Consider the following 25,550-nt stretch of genomic DNA (forward strand, 5'->3'; position numbering starts at 1 on the left):
ATATATACTATAATTATATTTTTTTTCTTTTAAATAATTCTTTTGATTGGACATAATGATTATGTCAAGGAAAATTATTTAAGATACTAACCTTTACAAAATCCCGATAGTTTAATGTCTACGTGATTTATAGAAATATATTATATTTATAAAAGGAGTGAACAATATATACTACTTTCACTATGACCTTATTTTTTTGTCATTTTAAATGAACAGAAAAACAGGAGTCCTATCTTCTGAAGCAATGATGACGTCGAATTAAGATATGTTTCTTTTTTATTATAATTTTCTGCTTTTAATATAAAAAGCGCATCTTAATGACAATTTTATTATTTATAATATAAAAATAATTAAACAGATTAATTTAACAAAAAATTATTATAAATCCTCGTAGTATAATTATTTTTATTTTGTATAAATTAATGTTTAAATGAAACTTATTTTTCTATTATATATATATTTATTTTATTTAAAAAAAAAATATTTATATTTGATTAACACTATTTTAATGTTTAAGTAAAAGTTGATGATGATAGAAATATATATATATATATATATATATATATATTTGTCAATAATAATTTATAACTATTTTAAATAGACATATTTCTTTTAAATTTGACCTTTTCCTACTAAAAATTTGACTATCTAAATTTATCATAAACAATATCTTGTTTACGTGGCATTCTACTATTTTACTATTATATATTTTATATTAATATATTAAAAAATTATTTATAAATTTTTAGATAGTTAAAATGTTAAAGCATATCAAAATGCTTTTGATTTTATCTTTATGCGCAATAATAACATTTATTAATGGTGATCTTTTTACGGCTATGGTTGATCTTGAAAATTTAAAAGAATCTGAACGTGATATTGGTTATGTTATTGAAGAATATATTAAATCAGAAGAAGAAAGATTAAATAAACTTAAAGAATATGCTAATGAATATAAAGTACGTTTAAATGAAAAAAAAGATATTACTTATATTACTAATCCAATAAATGCATATACATTGATTAAAAAAATGTCAGTTGATTGGAAGAATATTCAACAAAAAATGAATGAGAATAAAGCTGACGAATTTTTAGAAAAAATTAAATATCAAAAACAATCAAAAATTATAAAATATCCAGATGATGAAGATTTAACTGGTGCAGCAAATGCTTTAGTTCGTCTTCAAGATACATATAATCTTTCAACAACTGAACTTGCTGATGGTATTATTCAAGGTCAAGATATTAAAAAAAAATTTACAGCTCATGATTGTTTTGAAATAGGTAGAGCTGCTTATAATGATCAAGATTATTATCATGTTGTTAATTGGATGCAAGAAGCATTAATGAGATTAGAAAATGAAACACCAAGGACAGTAGAATATACAGATATTCTTGAATATCTTGCTTTTGCACTTTTTAAACAAGGTAATGTAAAAAGAGCACTTGCATTGACAAAAAAACTTGCATCAATTGAAACAAATCATCCTAGAGCTATAGATAATATAAAATGGTATGAAGATATGCTTACATTAGAAGATAAAAAAAATCTTAATGAACTTCCACCAATTAAAAATGAACGTTTGGTATATAAAAAAGTTCCTGAACAAAATGAATATGAATCATTATGTCGTGGAGAAAGTACTATTAGTATTAGTCAAAAATCTAAACTTTATTGTTATTATAAACGTGATAGACCATTTTTAAAATTAGCACCAATTAAGGTTGAAATTGTACATTTTAATCCATTAGCTGTATTATTTAAAGAAATAATTAGTGATGAAGAAATTTCTGTTATTGAAAGTCTTGCAATACCGCGTTTAAAACGTGCAACTGTTCAAAATGCAAAAACAGGAGAATTAGAAACTGCTTCATACAGAATATCAAAAAGTGCTTGGTTAAAAGATGGAGAACATCCAGTTATTCATAGAATAAATAAAAGAATTGGTGATATGACAAATTTAAATCAAGATACTTCAGAAGATCTTCAGGTAGCTAATTATGGTCTTGGTGGTCATTATGATCCACATTTCGATTTTGCTCGTGTAAGTCTTTATACTTTTTATTTTTCTTTTTTTAGGTGGCTAATTACGGTATTGCTGGGCATTATAGTCCACATTATGATATGTCAATGGTATGATAAAAGATTTAAAAAATAATTTTTGATTACGCATTTTTTTTTTCTAGAGGGGAGAAGTTGATCCATATAAAGAGGGAACAGGAAACCGTATAGCCACAGTTTTATTTTATGTAAGTATTACGATAATTAATTTTTTTGCTTTTAGAAAGAAGAAACAAACGCATTTAAGCGTTTAGGAACTGGAAATAGGATTGCTACAGTGTTATTTTATGTATATTTTTTACTAATTTTAAAAAAAAAATAATTTTTTTATATATTTTTTTACTTATTTTAGATGTCGCAACCAGAACGTGGTGGAGCAACAGTATTTACAGAACTTGGTTTACCACAATTTCCTGTTCATCATGATGCTTTATTTTGGTACAACTTAAAACGTAATGGTGATGGAGATGTTAGGACAAGACACGCTGCTTGTCCAGTATTAACAGGAGTTAAATGGGTTTCCAATAAATGGATTCATGAAAGAGGACAAGAATTTACTAGACCATGCGGTTTAACAGAAGATATTGAAGAGCAATTTGTTGGAGATTTAAGACCATTTTAAATAAATTATATAAAAAGATATAATTTTAGCATAATTTATTTTTTTTTTTAAATATAAAATTTTAACAATAATAAAATTGTTAACATAAAGTTTTGCAAAAAAAAAAAATAATTATTTTATTGTTATTATATTATTTTTTTAGTGGCCTCTAGTCGAAGTAAATAAAGATTTATTTAATATATCATTAAATTGTTGTTTTTATTGTTTATGATAGTAAATGATCATCAGATCCACTTTATTTTAAAAATTTTAACAAATAAATCTTTATGTAAAATTACAATTTTTATAAAATAGAGTTTATTAAAATAATAGAAACATTAATAAAGATGAAAATTTAGTTAGTTAGTGTAAATTCTTGTTTCTGTATTAACATATTTTGTCGTATAAAGGTATTAATTACATTTTTTTAAGTAAATGTCCTTCGACAACATTTAGAAAGTAGGAGATTTAAAAAAATTAATATATGATACATATGTGTAAGAATGTTTTCATTAACTTCTTTATTTAATATATAAATTGTTAATAAAAAAAATAGTATATTTATATAACCGGTTCATTTTCTGTTTTACAATAGTAGTATATAAGTGCAAGAATAGGCAAATTTTTATCATATTCATTTTTGCCATGGATTTAGAAAGCAGAATTAAAGCTTACCGTTTTGTTGCTTATTCAGCAGTTACCTTTTCTATTGTTGCTGTTCTTAGTGTATGTGTAACTCTTCCAATGGTCTACAATTATGTACACCATGTTAAAAAGGTTATGCATAATGAAGTTCAATATTGTAAAGGATCTGCTAAAGACATTTGGACAGAAGTTAATTCTCTTCGAAAAATCCCTGTAATTTCTGGAAACAGAACTGCACGTCAAGCTGGATATGATGTTGGTGTTAGTGGTGGTGGTTCTACTATTGATGATATATGTGCTGCATGTTGTCTTCCAGGAGCAGCTGGACCACCTGGACGTCCAGGAAAAGCTGGAAAACCAGGTAAACCAGGTGCACCAGGAATACCAGGAAATCCAGGAAAACCACCAGCTCAACCATGTGAACCAATTACTCCACCACCATGTAAACCATGCCCACAAGGACCACCAGGACCACCAGGATTACCAGGAACACCAGGTGATGCAGGAATAAATGGAGTTCCAGGAATTCCAGGACCAGATGGAGCACCAGGAAATCCAGGACCTAAAGGACCACCAGGTTTACCAGGATCACCTGGAACACCAGGACCACAAGGACAACCTGGAACACCAGCACCATCAGGACAAATTCTTCCTGGAGAACCAGGACCAGCTGGAGCACCAGGACCACAAGGACCACCAGGAGCACCAGGATTACCAGGATCACCAGGAACACCAGGAAATCCAGGACCAAAAGGAGCACCAGGACCAAATGGTGCACCAGGAAATGATGGACAACCAGGAGCTCCAGGATCACCAGGAGCACCAGGTGCTTCAGGTGAAAAAGGTATTTGTCCAAAATACTGTGCTATTGATGGTGGTGTTTTCTTTGAGGATGGAACAAGAAGACGTTAAGTGTAAGTAAAATAATCTCAAAGATATTATTTTCTATATATATAAAATTAAACTATAAAATAAAAGAAATATTTAAAATACTTTATTTTAAAATTGTTTATATAACAACAAATTAGTATTTTTGCGTATTTGTAAATTAAATGCAATTTTTTTTTTTCAATTGTGATTCAGCGATACAAAAACTTGCGTTTCTTGGTACTGTAACTGTTAATGTTGATGATAGAACTCTTCCTGCTGCTATAGTTGAACTTCTTTCTCTAATTAAATGACCACTTTCTTCAATTCTAGCTCTAACAGAAATACTTAATTGTCTTGACGAATTATTTTTTGTATTTATACTCTTATCATAAACAAATGTAGTAAGATAAAAAGCATTAAATGAAAACTGTAATAATAAAAAAAAATAAGAAATTTATTTTATAATAAAATTTTTATAATTTTATAATAATTTTTTGTATTTACCTGTGAAAAGAAAAATAACTTTGAAATGGCTCTTACGGAACTAATTAACCAATCATTATTTTCATAAATTATTATATCGAAATTATCTATAATCCGAAATATATTTTCTGGTGTATTTAATGTTAAACATGTTACAATAATTATTAAGATTTTGTAAACAGATTTTTTCTAAAAAATTAATTTGAAAAAAAAGATATTTTATATGAATATTATATAGTTTAAAATTAATTATAAAAATAATTAATAAAATGTATTACTTACTCTTTCTTTTTCTGGTCTTATTACAACAGAATCAAGTAATGAATCAGATGTTTTTGATGCCATTGATCTACAAAAAAGAACAGCTATATCCATATAAAATATAAATATTGTTGGGATTCCATAAGATATAAAAACATATGCAATTTCGTAATATTTATTTATATTCTATAAAATAAGATTTAAAATATATATTTATATATATATGTATGTTTTTTTTTAAATATAGAAATAAATTAATATTCGACTTACAGGAATAGTATTAATACAAGTTTCAGATGACGCAGATATGTTATAAAATAACCATACATTAAGAAATGAAACTCCGGAAAATGTTGAAGTCATTACAATAATTGGAATTCTCCATAATGTTGTATATTTAAGAGGGCGATAAGCGGCGGTATAACGTAATCCTGACATCAATAACCATACCCACATTGATTGACTGTAGGCTGTTTTCATGATAAAAAAAATACATTTACAAAGTACACTTACAAAAGTAATATTCATATATGGCATCCATATATGAGGTGATAAATAAAATACAGTTGAAATTAAAGAAAACAAATCGGAAATTGCCATTATCCATAAACAAATACCAATACCATTAGAAAATCTATCAGGATCTCTTTTTCTAAGTCTATGCATTTTAAAAATAACATAAAAATTCATAAATAATCCTATCAATATTATTAAGATAAACATTGTTGTAAAATCAAACCGTATTCCAACAGATTTTGTATGTGGATGATAATTCATAAATCCTAATTCTTGAAAAAATTTTTTATCAATTACCTTCATTATATATTACAGTATATTAAGAACCAAAAAATATATATTTATATATTTATTTAATTATTAAACTTAAATTTTATCAATCGTGTTTAAATAATTAAAAAGTATCTTTAAAAAAAAGATAAAAAAAGGAAATAAAATTAAAATAATTATAAATGAAGATTTAGAAAAAAAAATTTTACATGAAAATAATAAAAAAAAATAACAACTTAATAATTTTATATTATGTATTTGCAAGTGTTTTTAATAAAAAATAAAAAAAAAATTTATCTTTTTGTAAAATACCTTTTTATACAAATTACATATATTCGAGAAAATTCTCTAACATTTTTTGTATTTAAAAAGATTAATTTATGAATGACACTTTATATGGTTTCAATCATATCAATAAGTTCTATTATTATATTATGTTTTGTTTTATACTATTTAACAACCAAAAATTACTATCAACTTATTTTTTTTTTCATCTTAAAAATATGATAATAAAAAAAGAATATTTAAAAGAATTTATGACATTTAAATGTACTATAAAGCTACTATTTAATGATTAAGTTTTTATTGAAATAATAAAAAAAGATTTTTTTTTTAATAAAAATCTGAACATTTTTTATTAAATGAGAATAAACTTTTTCTTTTAGTTGATGAAAACAAGTCATTTATAATATAATATATAAATATGATATAACTATTTTATAATATACAAATTTATTTGAAATATTAATTAAAAAATTTACATAAAAAATGCTCAATGAAATTTATGCTTATTTTTTAAAAAAAAATATTAAAATAAAAAAAAGTTTTATATTATTATTATTATGTTAAATGAAGAAACTTTTTTTATGTTACAAAATATAAAGTAGAATTAATATTTCAATAAATGATTATTTACAAAAATTTGATATAAATATGTTTATATATAATTTTTTACATCTAATTTGACATTCTAAAATATCTTAGTAACAAAAATGATATAATGATGAAGATACATACTTTATTCTATTTTTTTTTTATAAATTAATAGAACAATTACATTAAATGAGATATATTCTCCTTTTATATATCCGTTTTTTTTTAACCTTAAATACTATCTTTTTTTTTTGCTAAATTTATTTATTTTTATCATAAGAAAAGGTAATATTTAAATAAATAGCTACAAATTATGAAATTTTACGTATCGGAAAGTAAATCTATTAAAATACGTTTCTATTTTATAATTTTAATTTGTTACTTCTCTAATTATTAATGAAAAGGATATTTAAAGTAATAAGATAAAAAATATATAAAATTTTAATTGAATATAGGAAGTTACTAATTTAAGAAATTTTCTTTTATTTTTATAGTTTATCAAATAGCATCGGAAGTACTTTTTTGACAATTTTCTCTTTTCTTTGTGAATAAAACTACAGATAGATTAGATAAATGAAGATGAGCACATTATATGAAAAGAAAAATAAAAGTAGAATAATGGTAATATCTTTAATTTATATAACAGAATCATTGATAAAGATAATTTAACTAAAATAAGTATCATTTTTAAATAAATTTTTTTCTTTTTAATATTTAAAAAAAAAAAATATTTCTACAAAAAATTAGAAAAACGAATAAAATTTTTATATTTTTATTCCTTAAAGCTAATATACATTTACATTTTTAAACAGGTGCTTTGGTATTACAACAAATATTTTATTTTTTCTAAGTAACAATTATTTAAAAAAAAAAAAAACTTTTATTTCTTTTATCAAAATCTGTTCTTTGTTAAAATTCATTTAAGAAGAGTTGATTAAAAAAAATTTTAAAAGCTACTTTTGAAATAAAAATAGATAAATAATTTATTAGATAATATGTTCTTTTATTATTTTTATCCTTTAAAAATTTAATACACTTAGTATATGTCATTAGGATTAATTGATAAAAAGAATTGAATATCTATATTATTTTTTTTTATAGAAAAAAAAAACAAACAATCTTTGTATAGATAAATAACTCTATCTCTCTTTATAACTAAGAATTATTCAATTATATATATATAAAATAAATCTCTATTTCTAATTTATCTTTTCTTAAACCAAAGTAATGAATAAAAAAAAACTTTATAATAGTAATATTAATATGATATGAAAAAGGTTACTTTATAATCATGCAACATAAAAAAAATCTTATATTAATTTAATTAAAAAAAATTTATACAAAAATTTTTGATTAAGTTTATATTTTAAAAAAATAATATCATAGAAAATATATAATAAATGAAAAAAATATAAAAATAAAATTAATGTTGGTAAAATTTAATTCTATAAAGACTTATCTTGAAATGTTTTGATAGCACCTAAGATTTTTAAAGCCATTTTAAGGACTATGATGTCATTAACACACTGTGTAACTTGTAGTGATTTGATGGAAAAGAAAAGGTGAAACTATATATGGATGAAAAAAGATAATCAACATAACTTATATCAAAGATTTTTTTTTAACGTCAAAATTATTTTACTAGAAAATATTAACATATTCATGTTATTAAAAAAATATAAAAAAAAGTAGTTAAATGTATATATAAAAAAAATCTAATACAAATTAATTAAAAGAATTTTAAAAAAAAAATTCTAAAGAATTTATTTATATTTATCACCTATTATTAATAAATCAAAATTTATATAACTTTGGAAAAAAAATAAGATATTGTTAATTATAATTTTAGTATAAACAACTTTTATGTTTCTTAAATTTAACATATTAATGAGTTAAAATTAATTTGAAAAAAAACTTGCATTTGTTATGTTTGTTAAAACAATATTTATAAAAATTTAGTTTATAATCCTTTTTATTTGCTTTTTACTAATTACATTTAATTATCTATTTTTTTAAAAATATTTTTTTATAAACTATATCATATTAACTTTGTAATACAGGAATTGATTTATTTCATAATTATTTGAAAAAAAAATTTTATTATAATTAAAGTAAAAATACATTTTTTTAATTTTAAGTAAAAGTGAAACAAATTTTGCATAATATCTTTTGCAAAAATAAAATTTATTTTAAAAATAAAAAAAAATTATTTTTTTTTCTTTCTTCCTATATATTGTTTGATTGATAATCTTTTATATTAACTATACTTCAACAATTATAAATTTATATATTTTTTTTTTAAATTTACATTTTTATAATTTTTATACAGAAGATTTAAATATTATATTTTGTAGTTACGAAATGCATTTATAGTTTCATTATTATGTCTTCTTATCCAAACACTACCAGGCTTTGTTAAAAGGTTTGGTTTACAATTATCAATATCTTTTTCTTCTTTAAATTTACTTGCTTTTAAAGATTGCTGTGGTTTTGTTATTGTCCAATGGCAACTCTATAATTTTTTTTTTTATTAAAATCATTTTTCATATTAAAAAATAAAATAAAATAAAGAATATTTTACCTGTTGTATACGTTCTAAATTTTCCATCCAATTTTCTAAAGACATAAAACTACCATATTTTAAATAATGATCATAATGTTCTCTTTTTTTTTTATCTGTTAATATATCTTTGGCATATTGAATTTTTTTAAAATACTCAGCATCTTCAGAGTTACATTTATCAGGATGAAATTGCTTGGCTAATTTTTTATATTCTTGAATAATTTGTTCAGTTGAATTTGATTGGTGACATTTTAAAATATCATACAAGTTTGTAGACATTTTTTTTTACTATAAAAATATAGTTAATTTTTATTAAATAATAATAAAATTAAAATTAAAAATATTTATTTATCAATTTAATGTAAAAATTAAGACACAAATTAAAAAAAAAAAATTAAAATAAGTATAAAATTTTATTGAAACCAAATTATATATAAATTTTAATAAAGCACGTGATATTTTTTATTTAAATATGGAAGTAAAATAAGAGAACCTTTTTGAAATAGAATATATTAATAAAATAGCATATTGCTTAAAAACTTTAAAAAAGGGTAGTATAAATTTGTCATGTTCCGCTAACATGTATATATAGTAAATGTTTTTATTATTTATTTATATCTCTTATCAAGATAACCTTCAACTTTTTGTTTTTACAATAATTTTATAAGAAAAGTTTTATTAACTATAGAAATAAATAATTTATTCTGGTATACACACCAAAAGATATATAAAGAAAAACAATGACTATAAAATTATAATATTATTATTTTTATACTTATTTAATATCATCAATATATTTGTCATCAAAAACTCCTGTATCTTTCACTCACCCCCTCTCAAAACATGTCTCCCTCTTGAAACTTCTTTAATTGAACCAAATTTCTTGAAACAACTGTTTTAGGTGGTCTGCCACGTTTACCCCTAATTAATGGTCGAGTTAGTATAGCTGTTGATCCATTAATCTCCTGAATCAAATAAGGACCTTCCCATTTAGCTTGAAGCTTCTTCCAATTAGCTGAAGCCAAGACTTGATCTCCTACTTTAAAGAATTCATTTGAATCTTTATTATTCTCCAACATTGGCGATGTCCCACGTTCAACTGTCTCTCTAACAATTTCTTTCTCACCACTCAATTCATCCAAATAACTACCATTATTATTCATATTTTTATAATTTTCACTCAATTGTGTAACTCTCTCCATATTACCATTCTTTGAAGACAATTTACTTTCCCGGTCTATCTTATTTAACATATTCTTAGAACTTCTCTTACTTAAACATTCCAATCTAAGAAGTTCTACATCTCTAGACATATCTGTTCCCACTTCATTCAATGAGTGCTCCTCAAAGATTGAAGGTATTCTTAACTTATGTCCCAAAAACAATTCACTTGGACTTTCTCCTTCAATTCCAACTCCATTATGGAATATAACAGACCATTCTACAATTTCTTCCAACGGTAACGGAATTGATTGAACATTTTTGATTTGTTCAGTTAATAACTTCCTCATAATATGTTGCAAATTCCCAATTGCATTCTCTGCCAACGTATTCCCCTCATGATGATACGCATTACTTGTCTGAACTTCACAATTGCATTCCTTTAACTTCTTCGAAGTTAAATTCCAATATGGTGCATTATCGGTTCTCCATGTACTTGGAAACCCATATCTCCAACATAGTTTCAATACTTCCATCATAATTCTTTCACCATCACAATTTGATATAATTGCACACATCCAAAATGACGTAGCTGCATCAATAATATGAATTATATACTTTCCTTCACGCGGACCCATAATATCTGCCGAATAATTCTCTCTTGGTAACATATAGCTACACCAATTAGTTTTAATTATCTTCTTACACTTAACATTACACTTCTGACAAACTTCACAATTTTTCACAGCCATTTCCACTACTTTAAACAGATTCGGATGATAGGCACGATGTTTTATTATTTCTGCTATCTTCTTCCAATTAAAATGACCAAAACTATGTAGAAGTCTTGCCTCTCTATCTATTAACTCTTCAGTTAACAATGGAATCCATTTTCCTTCTTTATCAATGATTCCCCAATAATCACTATTCTTTCTCTTTACCAAATTATTAGGTTTATGTTTGTCAACCCATTTACGTTGTTGTTCTTTTAACTCAATTGCTGTTATTGACCCAACAAACCCATTTCTATTACCCAATAATTTCATCTCTTCATTTTCATTCAACAAAAACTTTGAATTCTTTCCTTCTTTAAACACATCATTTGAACTATTCATAACATTTAGTTCATCTTTCATATTTCTCTCCAAAATAACATTCAAACTTTCATAACCATGAAGTTCACTAGCATTCTTTCCATCTACTTCTAAACCAACTTCATCATCAACTCTTTCTAACATACTCACCCCCCCTTGAATCAATGACAATGATTCAACTTCATTCGGTTCTAAGGTAGGTTCATTACTTTTCTCAACGCGGCTTAATATATCTGCTATATCATTCTCCCTTTTAGGAATATACTTCCATACAATTTGAAAAAACGAAAGTTCCTGTGCCCATGCACTTAACTGTGGATGAAGAGATTGGTTTGTCATTGCCTGGGATAATGGTTTATTATCCGTTTCAATCAAAATCTCCATACCCAACAACAAATGATAATGTTTTCGAATAAAACATATTATTGAATGACCTTCTAAATAAACACTATTTCTATACTTAATTGCATGTGGACGTTTCATACTCCAAAACAAAACTGGTTTTCTTATTCCTTCTGAACTTTCCTGAAAAACTGCAACTCCATAACCTCTCTCACAAGCATCTGATTGTATAATTAGAGGTAAATTCAATTGTATTCTTGATAAAACCACATCACTACATACTAACTTCTTAATTTTCTTTAAAGCTTCAACACAATCTGTGTTCCAATTAAAACTAACATCTTTCTTAAGCAACTGTGTAACTGGATATAAAATTTTCGCATAATTTGGAACATATTTAGAATAAAATCCTAAGTTACCTAATAAAGCTCTAACATCACTAACTGTCTTTGGTTCTTTAATTGAATTAATAGTTCTTTTTGCCCCATCTGTAATAACCAAACCTTCTGCTAAATGATTTCCCAAAAAATCAACTGACTTAGCACAAAAAATAGATTTCGAATGAGAAATCTTTAGACCAACACTAACCATTTTCTTTAACACTATACTTAACTTCTCCAAATGTTCTTCAAAATTATTTGAACATATGATACCATCATCATAATACCACGCAATAATATCCTCATCCAACAAAGAACTTAACTTCATTTGCATAAACATAGGACTATTTTTACACCCCTGAGGAAGTGTTTGATAAGCATACGTTTTTCCTCTGAAAAATATCCCCAATAAATTTCTTTGATTCTCGGCCAAGTAAAACTGATGATATGCTGAAGGTAAATCTAAAACTGAATAATACTTAAATCCTCTTGTTTTATATAAAAATTGCTCCAAATGAGGTATAGGAAATTGGCATTTATCCATGTACTTATTGCTATATCTCATATCAACACAAGCTCTCAATTCTCCATTCCTTTTTCGAACACATATGACATTATGTAACAACTTTGCTGGACCTTGAATTATCGTCTTCGTTTCCAATAATTCCTGTATCAATTTTTCAGCTTCATCTCTAAGTTTTTCTGGGAATTTATATGGTATAAATTCTGTACTTGCCTTCTTCCAATCAATCTCAAATTCTTCAACATTTTCTTTAAACTTTCCAATATCATTTTTACCAAAAGATATTGCTTCCATAACATCTGGATTTTTATCCATCAACATTGATAATATTTCATCATTTGAATACTCCTGATTCTTAGAACTTATGTTCTTATCAACCTCCAAAACTCTACTATTCTCCACAACTTCACTAATATTAAGAATCATCGCCGATTCTTCCACTTTCTTTACTCTACTTGATAAATTATACAGTTTATCAAACCCTATATTTAAAACGGCATCTACTCCTATTAAAACATCTACATCCATTACTGGAATGTCCCCAACATAAACTTCTAAAGTTTCATCCATCAATTCAATAGTTGTAACTGCCTTCAAACACTTTTGACCTCCAATTCCACATATATTGAAACTTGTAGATTGAAGTACTAAACCACATCTTTCTACAGCTCTCGGACTAATCATATTAATAACACTTCCAGTATCAACCATAACTTTCAACTTATGCTTCATATCATACATAACATCACACTTAATTAGCTCACAATCAGAATACTTATTTTCTTTTCTCTTACCCAAACATTTCTTATTCTTAACATCCAAATTTGCACCATCTGTACTAACAGCATTAATAGTATTACCAGTTGAACCCTTTGATTCCATTGAAGTACATTTATTTGCATAATGTCCTTTCTGGCCACACTTAAAACAATTAATTACCGACTCAGGCTTTGCACCTTTCTTACAATTGAAAGCTTTGTGTCCCATTTCTTTACACAAATAACAAACCACTTTTGATCCACCTGATCCATTATTTCCACCATTCCTTCCTTTTACCAAATTCATACGTTTATTCTCACTCACAAGAATGGATTCTATATGAGTAATTGTTTGCATTAAATCCTTCCCTTGAGAATTCTGTAACAAATTCCAAATTGTAATTGAAGAAGCACACAATTCTTGTAACTTGTCCATAATTTCATCATCTTCTCTCTTAGGATATGCAATACGATATAATTTAACCATCTCCAATGCCGATTTTCTAAATCCATTAGCAGACATATCAATTCTCACAGTTTTCAATCGACTCTTCGCTGAAAATACGCTTATATCACCAGGATACCTCTCCTTTAAGTGATTCGACAACTCTTCCCAATCGCACTTGATATCATTCTTTAAACCATCCAAATAATTTCTCAAGATCAAGTCAACTGTCAACATCAAGAAAGAACACTTCTTTCTATCATCTTCTATATCCTCCAAAATAAAAACTTCTTCAAGCATCTGTAAATGGACTGATATAGGAGTCCCTTCCATGCAATCATACTTATTAAGCTCCTTAAGTAAACTCATTTTACCTCTACTACTGTACATGCGTCTATCCAACTCAGTACTACCAAAACTACCACTAGAATCTTCTGATTCCTTATTTCTATTAGATCTCAATTCTCTAAACGTAACACTAGACAAATCCCCAAGATTTGACTCTTCCAGAAGTACCTCTTCTGAACCAATATCCAAATTACTAAAACCACGGCTGTTCTTCCCTTGAGACACTGAACTACCAATATTCATCAAACTTTCTTGAACCAATTGTTCCACAAGTTTCTTCTTTCCCTTCGACGTTAGTTTCTCAATACCAGTAACTGAATTAATCAACTGTTGTAATTGTTTCTTACTAACTAACTCGCCGGACTCACAAACCTCCAAAATTGCTTCTAGCTCTATCAACAGAAATTCTTTACTCATATACTTTTAAGTTTTTCGGTTCCAGAAATAAATACCTACTCAACTTTATTATGTATAAGGGTACTAACTTTTTATTAATCAAGAACACTAATAGAAATAAATAATTTATTCTGGTATACACACCAAAAGATATATAAAGAAAAACAATGACTATAAAATTATAATATTATTATTTTTATACTTATTTAATATCATCAATATATTTGTCATCAAAAACTCCTGTATCTTTCACTCACCCCCTCTCAAAACATGTCTCCCTCTTGAAACTTCTTTAATTGAACCAAATTTCTTGAAACAACTGTTTTAGGTGGTCTGCCACGTTTACCCCTAATTAATGGTCGAGTTAGTATAGCTGTTGATCCATTAATCTCCTGAATCAAATAAGGACCTTCCCATTTAGCTTGAAGCTTCTTCCAATTAGCTGAAGCCAAGACTTGATCTCCTACTTTAAAGAATTCATTTGAATCTTTATTATTCTCCAACATTGGCGATGTCCCACGTTCAACTGTCTCTCTAACAATTTCTTTCTCACCACTCAATTCATCCAAATAACTACCATTATTATTCATATTTTTATAATTTTCACTCAATTGTGTAACTCTCTCCATATTACCATTCTTTGAAGACAATTTACTTTCCCGGTCTATCTTATTTAACATATTCTTAGAACTTCTCTTACTTAAACATTCCAATCTAAGAAGTTCTACATCTCTAGACATATCTGTTCCCACTTCATTCAATGAGTGCTCCTCAAAGATTGAAGGTATTCTTAACTTATGTCCCAAAAACAATTCACTTGGACTTTCTCCTTCAATTCCAACTCCATTATGGAATATAACAGACCATTCTACAATTTCTTCCAACGGTAACGGAATTGATTGAACATTTTTGATTTGTTCAGTTAATAACTTCCTCATAATATGTTGCAAATTCCCAATTGCATTCTCTGCCAACGTATTCCCCTCATGATGATACGCATTACTTGTCTGAACTTCACAATTGCATTCCTTTAACTTCTTCGAAGTTAAATTCCAATATGGTGCATTATCGGTTCTCCATGTACTTGGAAACCCATATCTCCAACATAGTTTCAATACTTCCATCATAATTCTTTCACCATCACAATTTGATATAATTGCACACATCCAAAATGACGTAGCTGCATCAATAATATGAATTATATACTTTCCTTCACGCGGACCCATAATATCTGCCGAATAATTCTCTCTTGGTAACATATAGCTACACCAATTAGTTTTAATTATCTTCTTACACTTAACATTACACTTCTGACAAACTTCACAATTTTTCACAGCCATTTCCACTACTTTAAACAGATTCGGATGATAGGCACGATGTTTTATTATTTCTGCTATCTTCTTCCAATTAAAATGACCAAAACTATGTAGAAGTCTTGCCTCTCTATCTATTAACTCTTCAGTTAACAATGGAATCCATTTTCCTTCTTTATCAATGATTCCCCAATAATCACTATTCTTTCTCTTTACCAAATTATTAGGTTTATGTTTGTCAACCCATTTACGTTGTTGTTCTTTTAACTCAATTGCTGTTATTGACCCAACAAACCCATTTCTATTACCCAATAATTTCATCTCTTCATTTTCATTCAACAAAAACTTTGAATTCTTTCCTTCTTTAAACACATCATTTGAACTATTCATAACATTTAGTTCATCTTTCATATTTCTCTCCAAAATAACATTCAAACTTTCATAACCATGAAGTTCACTAGCATTCTTTCCATCTACTTCTAAACCAACTTCATCATCAACTCTTTCTAACATACTCACCCCCCCTTGAATCAATGACAATGATTCAACTTCATTCGGTTCTAAGGTAGGTTCATTACTTTTCTCAACGCGGCTTAATATATCTGCTATATCATTCTCCCTTTTAGGAATATACTTCCATACAATTTGAAAAAACGAAAGTTCCTGTGCCCATGCACTTAACTGTGGATGAAGAGATTGGTTTGTCATTGCCTGGGATAATGGTTTATTATCCGTTTCAATCAAAATCTCCATACCCAACAACAAATGATAATGTTTTCGAATAAAACATATTATTGAATGACCTTCTAAATAAACACTATTTCTATACTTAATTGCATGTGGACGTTTCATACTCCAAAACAAAACTGGTTTTCTTATTCCTTCTGAACTTTCCTGAAAAACTGCAACTCCATAACCTCTCTCACAAGCATCTGATTGTATAATTAGAGGTAAATTCAATTGTATTCTTGATAAAACCACATCACTACATACTAACTTCTTAATTTTCTTTAAAGCTTCAACACAATCTGTGTTCCAATTAAAACTAACATCTTTCTTAAGCAACTGTGTAACTGGATATAAAATTTTCGCATAATTTGGAACATATTTAGAATAAAATCCTAAGTTACCTAATAAAGCTCTAACATCACTAACTGTCTTTGGTTCTTTAATTGAATTAATAGTTCTTTTTGCCCCATCTGTAATAACCAAACCTTCTGCTAAATGATTTCCCAAAAAATCAACTGACTTAGCACAAAAAATAGATTTCGAATGAGAAATCTTTAGACCAACACTAACCATTTTCTTTAACACTATACTTAACTTCTCCAAATGTTCTTCAAAATTATTTGAACATATGATACCATCATCATAATACCACGCAATAATATCCTCATCCAACAAAGAACTTAACTTCATTTGCATAAACATAGGACTATTTTTACACCCCTGAGGAAGTGTTTGATAAGCATACGTTTTTCCTCTGAAAAATATCCCCAATAAATTTCTTTGATTCTCGGCCAAGTAAAACTGATGATATGCTGAAGGTAAATCTAAAACTGAATAATACTTAAATCCTCTTGTTTTATATAAAAATTGCTCCAAATGAGGTATAGGAAATTGGCATTTATCCATGTACTTATTGCTATATCTCATATCAACACAAGCTCTCAATTCTCCATTCCTTTTTCGAACACATATGACATTATGTAACAACTTTGCTGGACCTTGAATTATCGTCTTCGTTTCCAATAATTCCTGTATCAATTTTTCAGCTTCATCTCTAAGTTTTTCTGGGAATTTATATGGTATAAATTCTGTACTTGCCTTCTTCCAATCAATCTCAAATTCTTCAACATTTTCTTTAAACTTTCCAATATCATTTTTACCAAAAGATATTGCTTCCATAACATCTGGATTTTTATCCATCAACATTGATAATATTTCATCATTTGAATACTCCTGATTCTTAGAACTTATGTTCTTATCAACCTCCAAAACTCTACTATTCTCCACAACTTCACTAATATTAAGAATCATCGCCGATTCTTCCACTTTCTTTACTCTACTTGATAAATTATACAGTTTATCAAACCCTATATTTAAAACGGCATCTACTCCTATTAAAACATCTACATCCATTACTGGAATGTCCCCAACATAAACTTCTAAAGTTTCATCCATCAATTCAATAGTTGTAACTGCCTTCAAACACTTTTGACCTCCAATTCCACATATATTGAAACTTGTAGATTGAAGTACTAAACCACATCTTTCTACAGCTCTCGGACTAATCATATTAATAACACTTCCAGTATCAACCATAACTTTCAACTTATGCTTCATATCATACATAACATCACACTTAATTAGCTCACAATCAGAATACTTATTTTCTTTTCTCTTACCCAAACATTTCTTATTCTTAACATCCAAATTTGCACCATCTGTACTAACAGCATTAATAGTATTACCAGTTGAACCCTTTGATTCCATTGAAGTACATTTATTTGCATAATGTCCTTTCTGGCCACACTTAAAACAATTAATTACCGACTCAGGCTTTGCACCTTTCTTACAATTGAAAGCTTTGTGTCCCATTTCTTTACACAAATAACAAACCACTTTTGATCCACCTGATCCATTATTTCCACCATTCCTTCCTTTTACCAAATTCATACGTTTATTCTCACTCACAAGAATGGATTCTATATGAGTAATTGTTTGCATTAAATCCTTCCCTTGAGAATTCTGTAACAAATTCCAAATTGTAATTGAAGAAGCACACAATTCTTGTAACTTGTCCATAATTTCATCATCTTCTCTCTTAGGATATGCAATACGATATAATTTAACCATCTCCAATGCCGATTTTCTAAATCCATTAGCAGACATATCAATTCTCACAGTTTTCAATCGACTCTTCGCTGAAAATACGCTTATATCACCAGGATACCTCTCCTTTAAGTGATTCGACAACTCTTCCCAATCGCACTTGATATCATTCTTTAAACCATCCAAATAATTTCTCAAGATCAAGTCAACTGTCAACATCAAGAAAGAACACTTCTTTCTATCATCTTCTATATCCTCCAAAATAAAAACTTCTTCAAGCATCTGTAAATGGACTGATATAGGAGTCCCTTCCATGCAATCATACTTATTAAGCTCCTTAAGTAAACTCATTTTACCTCTACTACTGTACATGCGTCTATCCAACTCAGTACTACCAAAACTACCACTAGAATCTTCTGATTCCTTATTTCTATTAGATCTCAATTCTCTAAACGTAACACTAGACAAATCCCCAAGATTTGACTCTTCCAGAAGTACCTCTTCTGAACCAATATCCAAATTACTAAAACCACGGCTGTTCTTCCCTTGAGACACTGAACTACCAATATTCATCAAACTTTCTTGAACCAATTGTTCCACAAGTTTCTTCTTTCCCTTCGACGTTAGTTTCTCAATACCAGTAACTGAATTAATCAACTGTTGTAATTGTTTCTTACTAACTAACTCGCCGGACTCACAAACCTCCAAAATTGCTTCTAGCTCTATCAACAGAAATTCTTTACTCATATACTTTTAAGTTTTTCGGTTCCAGAAATAAATACCTACTCAACTTTATTATGTATAAGGGTACTAACTTTTTATTAATCAAGAACACTAATAGAAATAAATAATTTATTCTGGTATACACACCAAAAGATATATAAAGAAAAACAATGACTATAAAATTATAATATTATTATTTTTATACTTATTTAATATCATCAATATATTTGTCATCAAAAACTCCTGTATCTTTCACTCACCCCCTCTCAAAACATGTCTCCCTCTTGAAACTTCTTTAATTGAACCAAATTTCTTGAAACAACTGTTTTAGGTGGTCTGCCACGTTTACCCCTAATTAATGGTCGAGTTAGTATAGCTGTTGATCCATTAATCTCCTGAATCAAATAAGGACCTTCCCATTTAGCTTGAAGCTTCTTCCAATTAGCTGAAGCCAAGACTTGATCTCCTACTTTAAAGAATTCATTTGAATCTTTATTATTCTCCAACATTGGCGATGTCCCACGTTCAACTGTCTCTCTAACAATTTCTTTCTCACCACTCAATTCATCCAAATAACTACCATTATTATTCATATTTTTATAATTTTCACTCAATTGTGTAACTCTCTCCATATTACCATTCTTTGAAGACAATTTACTTTCCCGGTCTATCTTATTTAACATATTCTTAGAACTTCTCTTACTTAAACATTCCAATCTAAGAAGTTCTACATCTCTAGACATATCTGTTCCCACTTCATTCAATGAGTGCTCCTCAAAGATTGAAGGTATTCTTAACTTATGTCCCAAAAACAATTCACTTGGACTTTCTCCTTCAATTCCAACTCCATTATGGAATATAACAGACCATTCTACAATTTCTTCCAACGGTAACGGAATTGATTGAACATTTTTGATTTGTTCAGTTAATAACTTCCTCATAATATGTTGCAAATTCCCAATTGCATTCTCTGCCAACGTATTCCCCTCATGATGATACGCATTACTTGTCTGAACTTCACAATTGCATTCCTTTAACTTCTTCGAAGTTAAATTCCAATATGGTGCATTATCGGTTCTCCATGTACTTGGAAACCCATATCTCCAACATAGTTTCAATACTTCCATCATAATTCTTTCACCATCACAATTTGATATAATTGCACACATCCAAAATGACGTAGCTGCATCAATAATATGAATTATATACTTTCCTTCACGCGGACCCATAATATCTGCCGAATAATTCTCTCTTGGTAACATATAGCTACACCAATTAGTTTTAATTATCTTCTTACACTTAACATTACACTTCTGACAAACTTCACAATTTTTCACAGCCATTTCCACTACTTTAAACAGATTCGGATGATAGGCACGATGTTTTATTATTTCTGCTATCTTCTTCCAATTAAAATGACCAAAACTATGTAGAAGTCTTGCCTCTCTATCTATTAACTCTTCAGTTAACAATGGAATCCATTTTCCTTCTTTATCAATGATTCCCCAATAATCACTATTCTTTCTCTTTACCAAATTATTAGGTTTATGTTTGTCAACCCATTTACGTTGTTGTTCTTTTAACTCAATTGCTGTTATTGACCCAACAAACCCATTTCTATTACCCAATAATTTCATCTCTTCATTTTCATTCAACAAAAACTTTGAATTCTTTCCTTCTTTAAACACATCATTTGAACTATTCATAACATTTAGTTCATCTTTCATATTTCTCTCCAAAATAACATTCAAACTTTCATAACCATGAAGTTCACTAGCATTCTTTCCATCTACTTCTAAACCAACTTCATCATCAACTCTTTCTAACATACTCACCCCCCCTTGAATCAATGACAATGATTCAACTTCATTCGGTTCTAAGGTAGGTTCATTACTTTTCTCAACGCGGCTTAATATATCTGCTATATCATTCTCCCTTTTAGGAATATACTTCCATACAATTTGAAAAAACGAAAGTTCCTGTGCCCATGCACTTAACTGTGGATGAAGAGATTGGTTTGTCATTGCCTGGGATAATGGTTTATTATCCGTTTCAATCAAAATCTCCATACCCAACAACAAATGATAATGTTTTCGAATAAAACATATTATTGAATGACCTTCTAAATAAACACTATTTCTATACTTAATTGCATGTGGACGTTTCATACTCCAAAACAAAACTGGTTTTCTTATTCCTTCTGAACTTTCCTGAAAAACTGCAACTCCATAACCTCTCTCACAAGCATCTGATTGTATAATTAGAGGTAAATTCAATTGTATTCTTGATAAAACCACATCACTACATACTAACTTCTTAATTTTCTTTAAAGCTTCAACACAATCTGTGTTCCAATTAAAACTAACATCTTTCTTAAGCAACTGTGTAACTGGATATAAAATTTTCGCATAATTTGGAACATATTTAGAATAAAATCCTAAGTTACCTAATAAAGCTCTAACATCACTAACTGTCTTTGGTTCTTTAATTGAATTAATAGTTCTTTTTGCCCCATCTGTAATAACCAAACCTTCTGCTAAATGATTTCCCAAAAAATCAACTGACTTAGCACAAAAAATAGATTTCGAATGAGAAATCTTTAGACCAACACTAACCATTTTCTTTAACACTATACTTAACTTCTCCAAATGTTCTTCAAAATTATTTGAACATATGATACCATCATCATAATACCACGCAATAATATCCTCATCCAACAAAGAACTTAACTTCATTTGCATAAACATAGGACTATTTTTACACCCCTGAGGAAGTGTTTGATAAGCATACGTTTTTCCTCTGAAAAATATCCCCAATAAATTTCTTTGATTCTCGGCCAAGTAAAACTGATGATATGCTGAAGGTAAATCTAAAACTGAATAATACTTAAATCCTCTTGTTTTATATAAAAATTGCTCCAAATGAGGTATAGGAAATTGGCATTTATCCATGTACTTATTGCTATATCTCATATCAACACAAGCTCTCAATTCTCCATTCCTTTTTCGAACACATATGACATTATGTAACAACTTTGCTGGACCTTGAATTATCGTCTTCGTTTCCAATAATTCCTGTATCAATTTTTCAGCTTCATCTCTAAGTTTTTCTGGGAATTTATATGGTATAAATTCTGTACTTGCCTTCTTCCAATCAATCTCAAATTCTTCAACATTTTCTTTAAACTTTCCAATATCATTTTTACCAAAAGATATTGCTTCCATAACATCTGGATTTTTATCCATCAACATTGATAATATTTCATCATTTGAATACTCCTGATTCTTAGAACTTATGTTCTTATCAACCTCCAAAACTCTACTATTCTCCACAACTTCACTAATATTAAGAATCATCGCCGATTCTTCCACTTTCTTTACTCTACTTGATAAATTATACAGTTTATCAAACCCTATATTTAAAACGGCATCTACTCCTATTAAAACATCTACATCCATTACTGGAATGTCCCCAACATAAACTTCTAAAGTTTCATCCATCAATTCAATAGTTGTAACTGCCTTCAAACACTTTTGACCTCCAATTCCACATATATTGAAACTTGTAGATTGAAGTACTAAACCACATCTTTCTACAGCTCTCGGACTAATCATATTAATAACACTTCCAGTATCAACCATAACTTTCAACTTATGCTTCATATCATACATAACATCACACTTAATTAGCTCACAATCAGAATACTTATTTTCTTTTCTCTTACCCAAACATTTCTTATTCTTAACATCCAAATTTGCACCATCTGTACTAACAGCATTAATAGTATTACCAGTTGAACCCTTTGATTCCATTGAAGTACATTTATTTGCATAATGTCCTTTCTGGCCACACTTAAAACAATTAATTACCGACTCAGGCTTTGCACCTTTCTTACAATTGAAAGCTTTGTGTCCCATTTCTTTACACAAATAACAAACCACTTTTGATCCACCTGATCCATTATTTCCACCATTCCTTCCTTTTACCAAATTCATACGTTTATTCTCACTCACAAGAATGGATTCTATATGAGTAATTGTTTGCATTAAATCCTTCCCTTGAGAATTCTGTAACAAATTCCAAATTGTAATTGAAGAAGCACACAATTCTTGTAACTTGTCCATAATTTCATCATCTTCTCTCTTAGGATATGCAATACGATATAATTTAACCATCTCCAATGCCGATTTTCTAAATCCATTAGCAGACATATCAATTCTCACAGTTTTCAATCGACTCTTCGCTGAAAATACGCTTATATCACCAGGATACCTCTCCTTTAAGTGATTCGACAACTCTTCCCAATCGCACTTGATATCATTCTTTAAACCATCCAAATAATTTCTCAAGATCAAGTCAACTGTCAACATCAAGAAAGAACACTTCTTTCTATCATCTTCTATATCCTCCAAAATAAAAACTTCTTCAAGCATCTGTAAATGGACTGATATAGGAGTCCCTTCCATGCAATCATACTTATTAAGCTCCTTAAGTAAACTCATTTTACCTCTACTACTGTACATGCGTCTATCCAACTCAGTACTACCAAAACTACCACTAGAATCTTCTGATTCCTTATTTCTATTAGATCTCAATTCTCTAAACGTAACACTAGACAAATCCCCAAGATTTGACTCTTCCAGAAGTACCTCTTCTGAACCAATATCCAAATTACTAAAACCACGGCTGTTCTTCCCTTGAGACACTGAACTACCAATATTCATCAAACTTTCTTGAACCAATTGTTCCACAAGTTTCTTCTTTCCCTTCGACGTTAGTTTCTCAATACCAGTAACTGAATTAATCAACTGTTGTAATTGTTTCTTACTAACTAACTCGCCGGACTCACAAACCTCCAAAATTGCTTCTAGCTCTATCAACAGAAATTCTTTACTCATATACTTTTAAGTTTTTCGGTTCCAGAAATAAATACCTACTCAACTTTATTATGTATAAGGGTACTAACTTTTTATTAATCAAGAACACTAATAGAAATAAATAATTTATTCTGGTATACACACCAAAAGATATATAAAGAAAAACAATGACTATAAAATTATAATATTATTATTTTTATACTTATTTAATATCATCAATATATTTGTCATCAAAAACTCCTGTATCTTTCACTTATTTATAACTTTTTAAAAAAAAAAATTTGCAAAAATATTACTTACATTTTGAATATAATATAATTATAAATATACTTGTATAAAAAAAAAATAAAATTGTTATTTTAATATTATTTATATTCTAAAAACATTGTATTGTAAGTAAAATTAAAATTCAACATCAAATACTTTTTAATTTAAGTTTTATTTTAGTTCAAAACATAAAAATCAATCTTTTTTATAAACTGTAAAAAGTGAGAAATAATCTAATTATTGTTAGAGTGAAATAAATGTATCTTTTTAATATAATATATTTATATCTATTATTATAACTAGAAAGAAAATTGTTTAACTATTAATTTATATTTTATTTCTCATACATTTAATAGATACAATCAATGCCATAATTTCAAATAAAACTTTTACTATTAATGTTAAGTTTAAAAGAAATAGATTATATATAATAAAAGAGTATATAAATATTATATCAAGCAAAAAATTTTTATTAAATTTAATTTTTATTAAAATTGTAAAAATATATGTCATTTAAGTTTAATTCAATTGGAAATAATTATTTTTAAAAATAAAATTATTTTAATTCTTTGTGAAAAAATTAATTTTATGTTTTACCTAAAATCTATGAATAAACTTTATGAAAAAACTAGGTAATTTTATAACAGTTTTATAATAATTTAAAAAAAATAAAAAAAAAATTTATTATTATACGTCAATATTCTTCAATGAAAAATTATTTTCTTATATAAAAAACATATTTTTTTTGGATAAACAAATTGATTTTTATAATTAATATAATGTTTTAAAAAAATCCTTTATCAAAAATTTATATGTACCATACTGGTAAGAACATTTGTAATCTATCTTTAAAGTAAAAAAATATTTCCGTCTTATTCGTTTATTAAAAAAATGCTTTTCATAGAAAGTACATTTTATTACATACAAATAATTTAAATTTTATT

General features: G+C 27.5%; 7 protein-coding genes across 7 annotated transcripts; 2 read left to right on the top strand and 5 right to left on the bottom strand.

Moving 5' to 3' along the window:
- Positions 1-776: 776 nt before the first annotated feature.
- Positions 777-2,684, top strand: SRAE_X000135200 (Prolyl 4-hydroxylase alpha-related protein PH4[alpha]EFB; the record flags this gene model as incomplete). The annotated part of the gene is made up of 3 exons (XM_024647985.1): positions 777-2,045; positions 2,286-2,351; positions 2,415-2,684. The coding sequence occupies 3 exons, from the start codon at positions 777-779 to the stop codon at positions 2,682-2,684; spliced, it is 1,605 nt and encodes a 534-aa protein (XP_024498817.1).
- A 624-nt stretch (positions 2,685-3,308) lies between these two features.
- On the top strand, positions 3,309-4,220 carry SRAE_X000135300 (Collagen alpha-5(IV) chain; the record flags this gene model as incomplete). The annotated part of the gene is made up of 1 exon (XM_024647996.1): positions 3,309-4,220. The coding sequence occupies one exon, from the start codon at positions 3,309-3,311 to the stop codon at positions 4,218-4,220; it is 912 nt and encodes a 303-aa protein (XP_024498818.1).
- Positions 4,221-4,356: 136 nt separating this feature from the next.
- Positions 4,357-5,588, bottom strand: SRAE_X000135400 (G protein-coupled receptor, rhodopsin-like family and GPCR, rhodopsin-like, 7TM domain-containing protein; the record flags this gene model as incomplete). Its single annotated transcript, XM_024648007.1, has 4 exons — positions 4,357-4,605; positions 4,683-4,850; positions 4,944-5,108; positions 5,193-5,588. The coding sequence occupies 4 exons, from the start codon at positions 5,586-5,588 to the stop codon at positions 4,357-4,359; spliced, it is 978 nt and encodes a 325-aa protein (XP_024498819.1).
- Positions 5,589-8,922: 3,334 nt separating this feature from the next.
- On the bottom strand, positions 8,923-9,423 carry SRAE_X000135500 (DnaJ homolog subfamily C member 12; the record flags this gene model as incomplete). The annotated part of the gene is made up of 2 exons (XM_024648018.1): positions 8,923-9,093; positions 9,163-9,423. The coding sequence occupies 2 exons, from the start codon at positions 9,421-9,423 to the stop codon at positions 8,923-8,925; spliced, it is 432 nt and encodes a 143-aa protein (XP_024498820.1).
- A 557-nt stretch (positions 9,424-9,980) lies between these two features.
- SRAE_X000135600 (Reverse transcriptase domain and Integrase,catalytic core domain and Zinc finger, CCHC-type domain and Ribonuclease H-like domain and Aspartic peptidase domain-containing protein) lies at positions 9,981-14,612 on the bottom strand (the record flags this gene model as incomplete). Its single annotated transcript, XM_024648030.1, has 1 exon — positions 9,981-14,612. The coding sequence occupies one exon, from the start codon at positions 14,610-14,612 to the stop codon at positions 9,981-9,983; it is 4,632 nt and encodes a 1,543-aa protein (XP_024498821.1).
- Positions 14,613-14,854: 242 nt separating this feature from the next.
- On the bottom strand, positions 14,855-19,486 carry SRAE_X000135700 (Reverse transcriptase domain and Integrase,catalytic core domain and Zinc finger, CCHC-type domain and Ribonuclease H-like domain and Aspartic peptidase domain-containing protein; the record flags this gene model as incomplete). The annotated part of the gene is made up of 1 exon (XM_024648041.1): positions 14,855-19,486. The coding sequence occupies one exon, from the start codon at positions 19,484-19,486 to the stop codon at positions 14,855-14,857; it is 4,632 nt and encodes a 1,543-aa protein (XP_024498822.1).
- A 242-nt stretch (positions 19,487-19,728) lies between these two features.
- On the bottom strand, positions 19,729-24,360 carry SRAE_X000135800 (Reverse transcriptase domain and Integrase,catalytic core domain and Zinc finger, CCHC-type domain and Ribonuclease H-like domain and Aspartic peptidase domain-containing protein; the record flags this gene model as incomplete). The annotated part of the gene is made up of 1 exon (XM_024648052.1): positions 19,729-24,360. One exon carries the CDS (start codon positions 24,358-24,360, stop codon positions 19,729-19,731), a length of 4,632 nt encoding a protein of 1,543 aa, XP_024498823.1.
- Between the last annotated feature and the right edge of the window lie 1,190 nt (positions 24,361-25,550).

This window comes from Strongyloides ratti, scaffold srae_chrx_scaffold0000002 (assembly GCF_001040885.1).
Source record: "Strongyloides ratti genome assembly S_ratti_ED321, scaffold srae_chrx_scaffold0000002".
In the NCBI taxonomy this organism is placed as follows: Eukaryota; Metazoa; Nematoda; class Chromadorea; order Rhabditida; family Strongyloididae; genus Strongyloides; species Strongyloides ratti.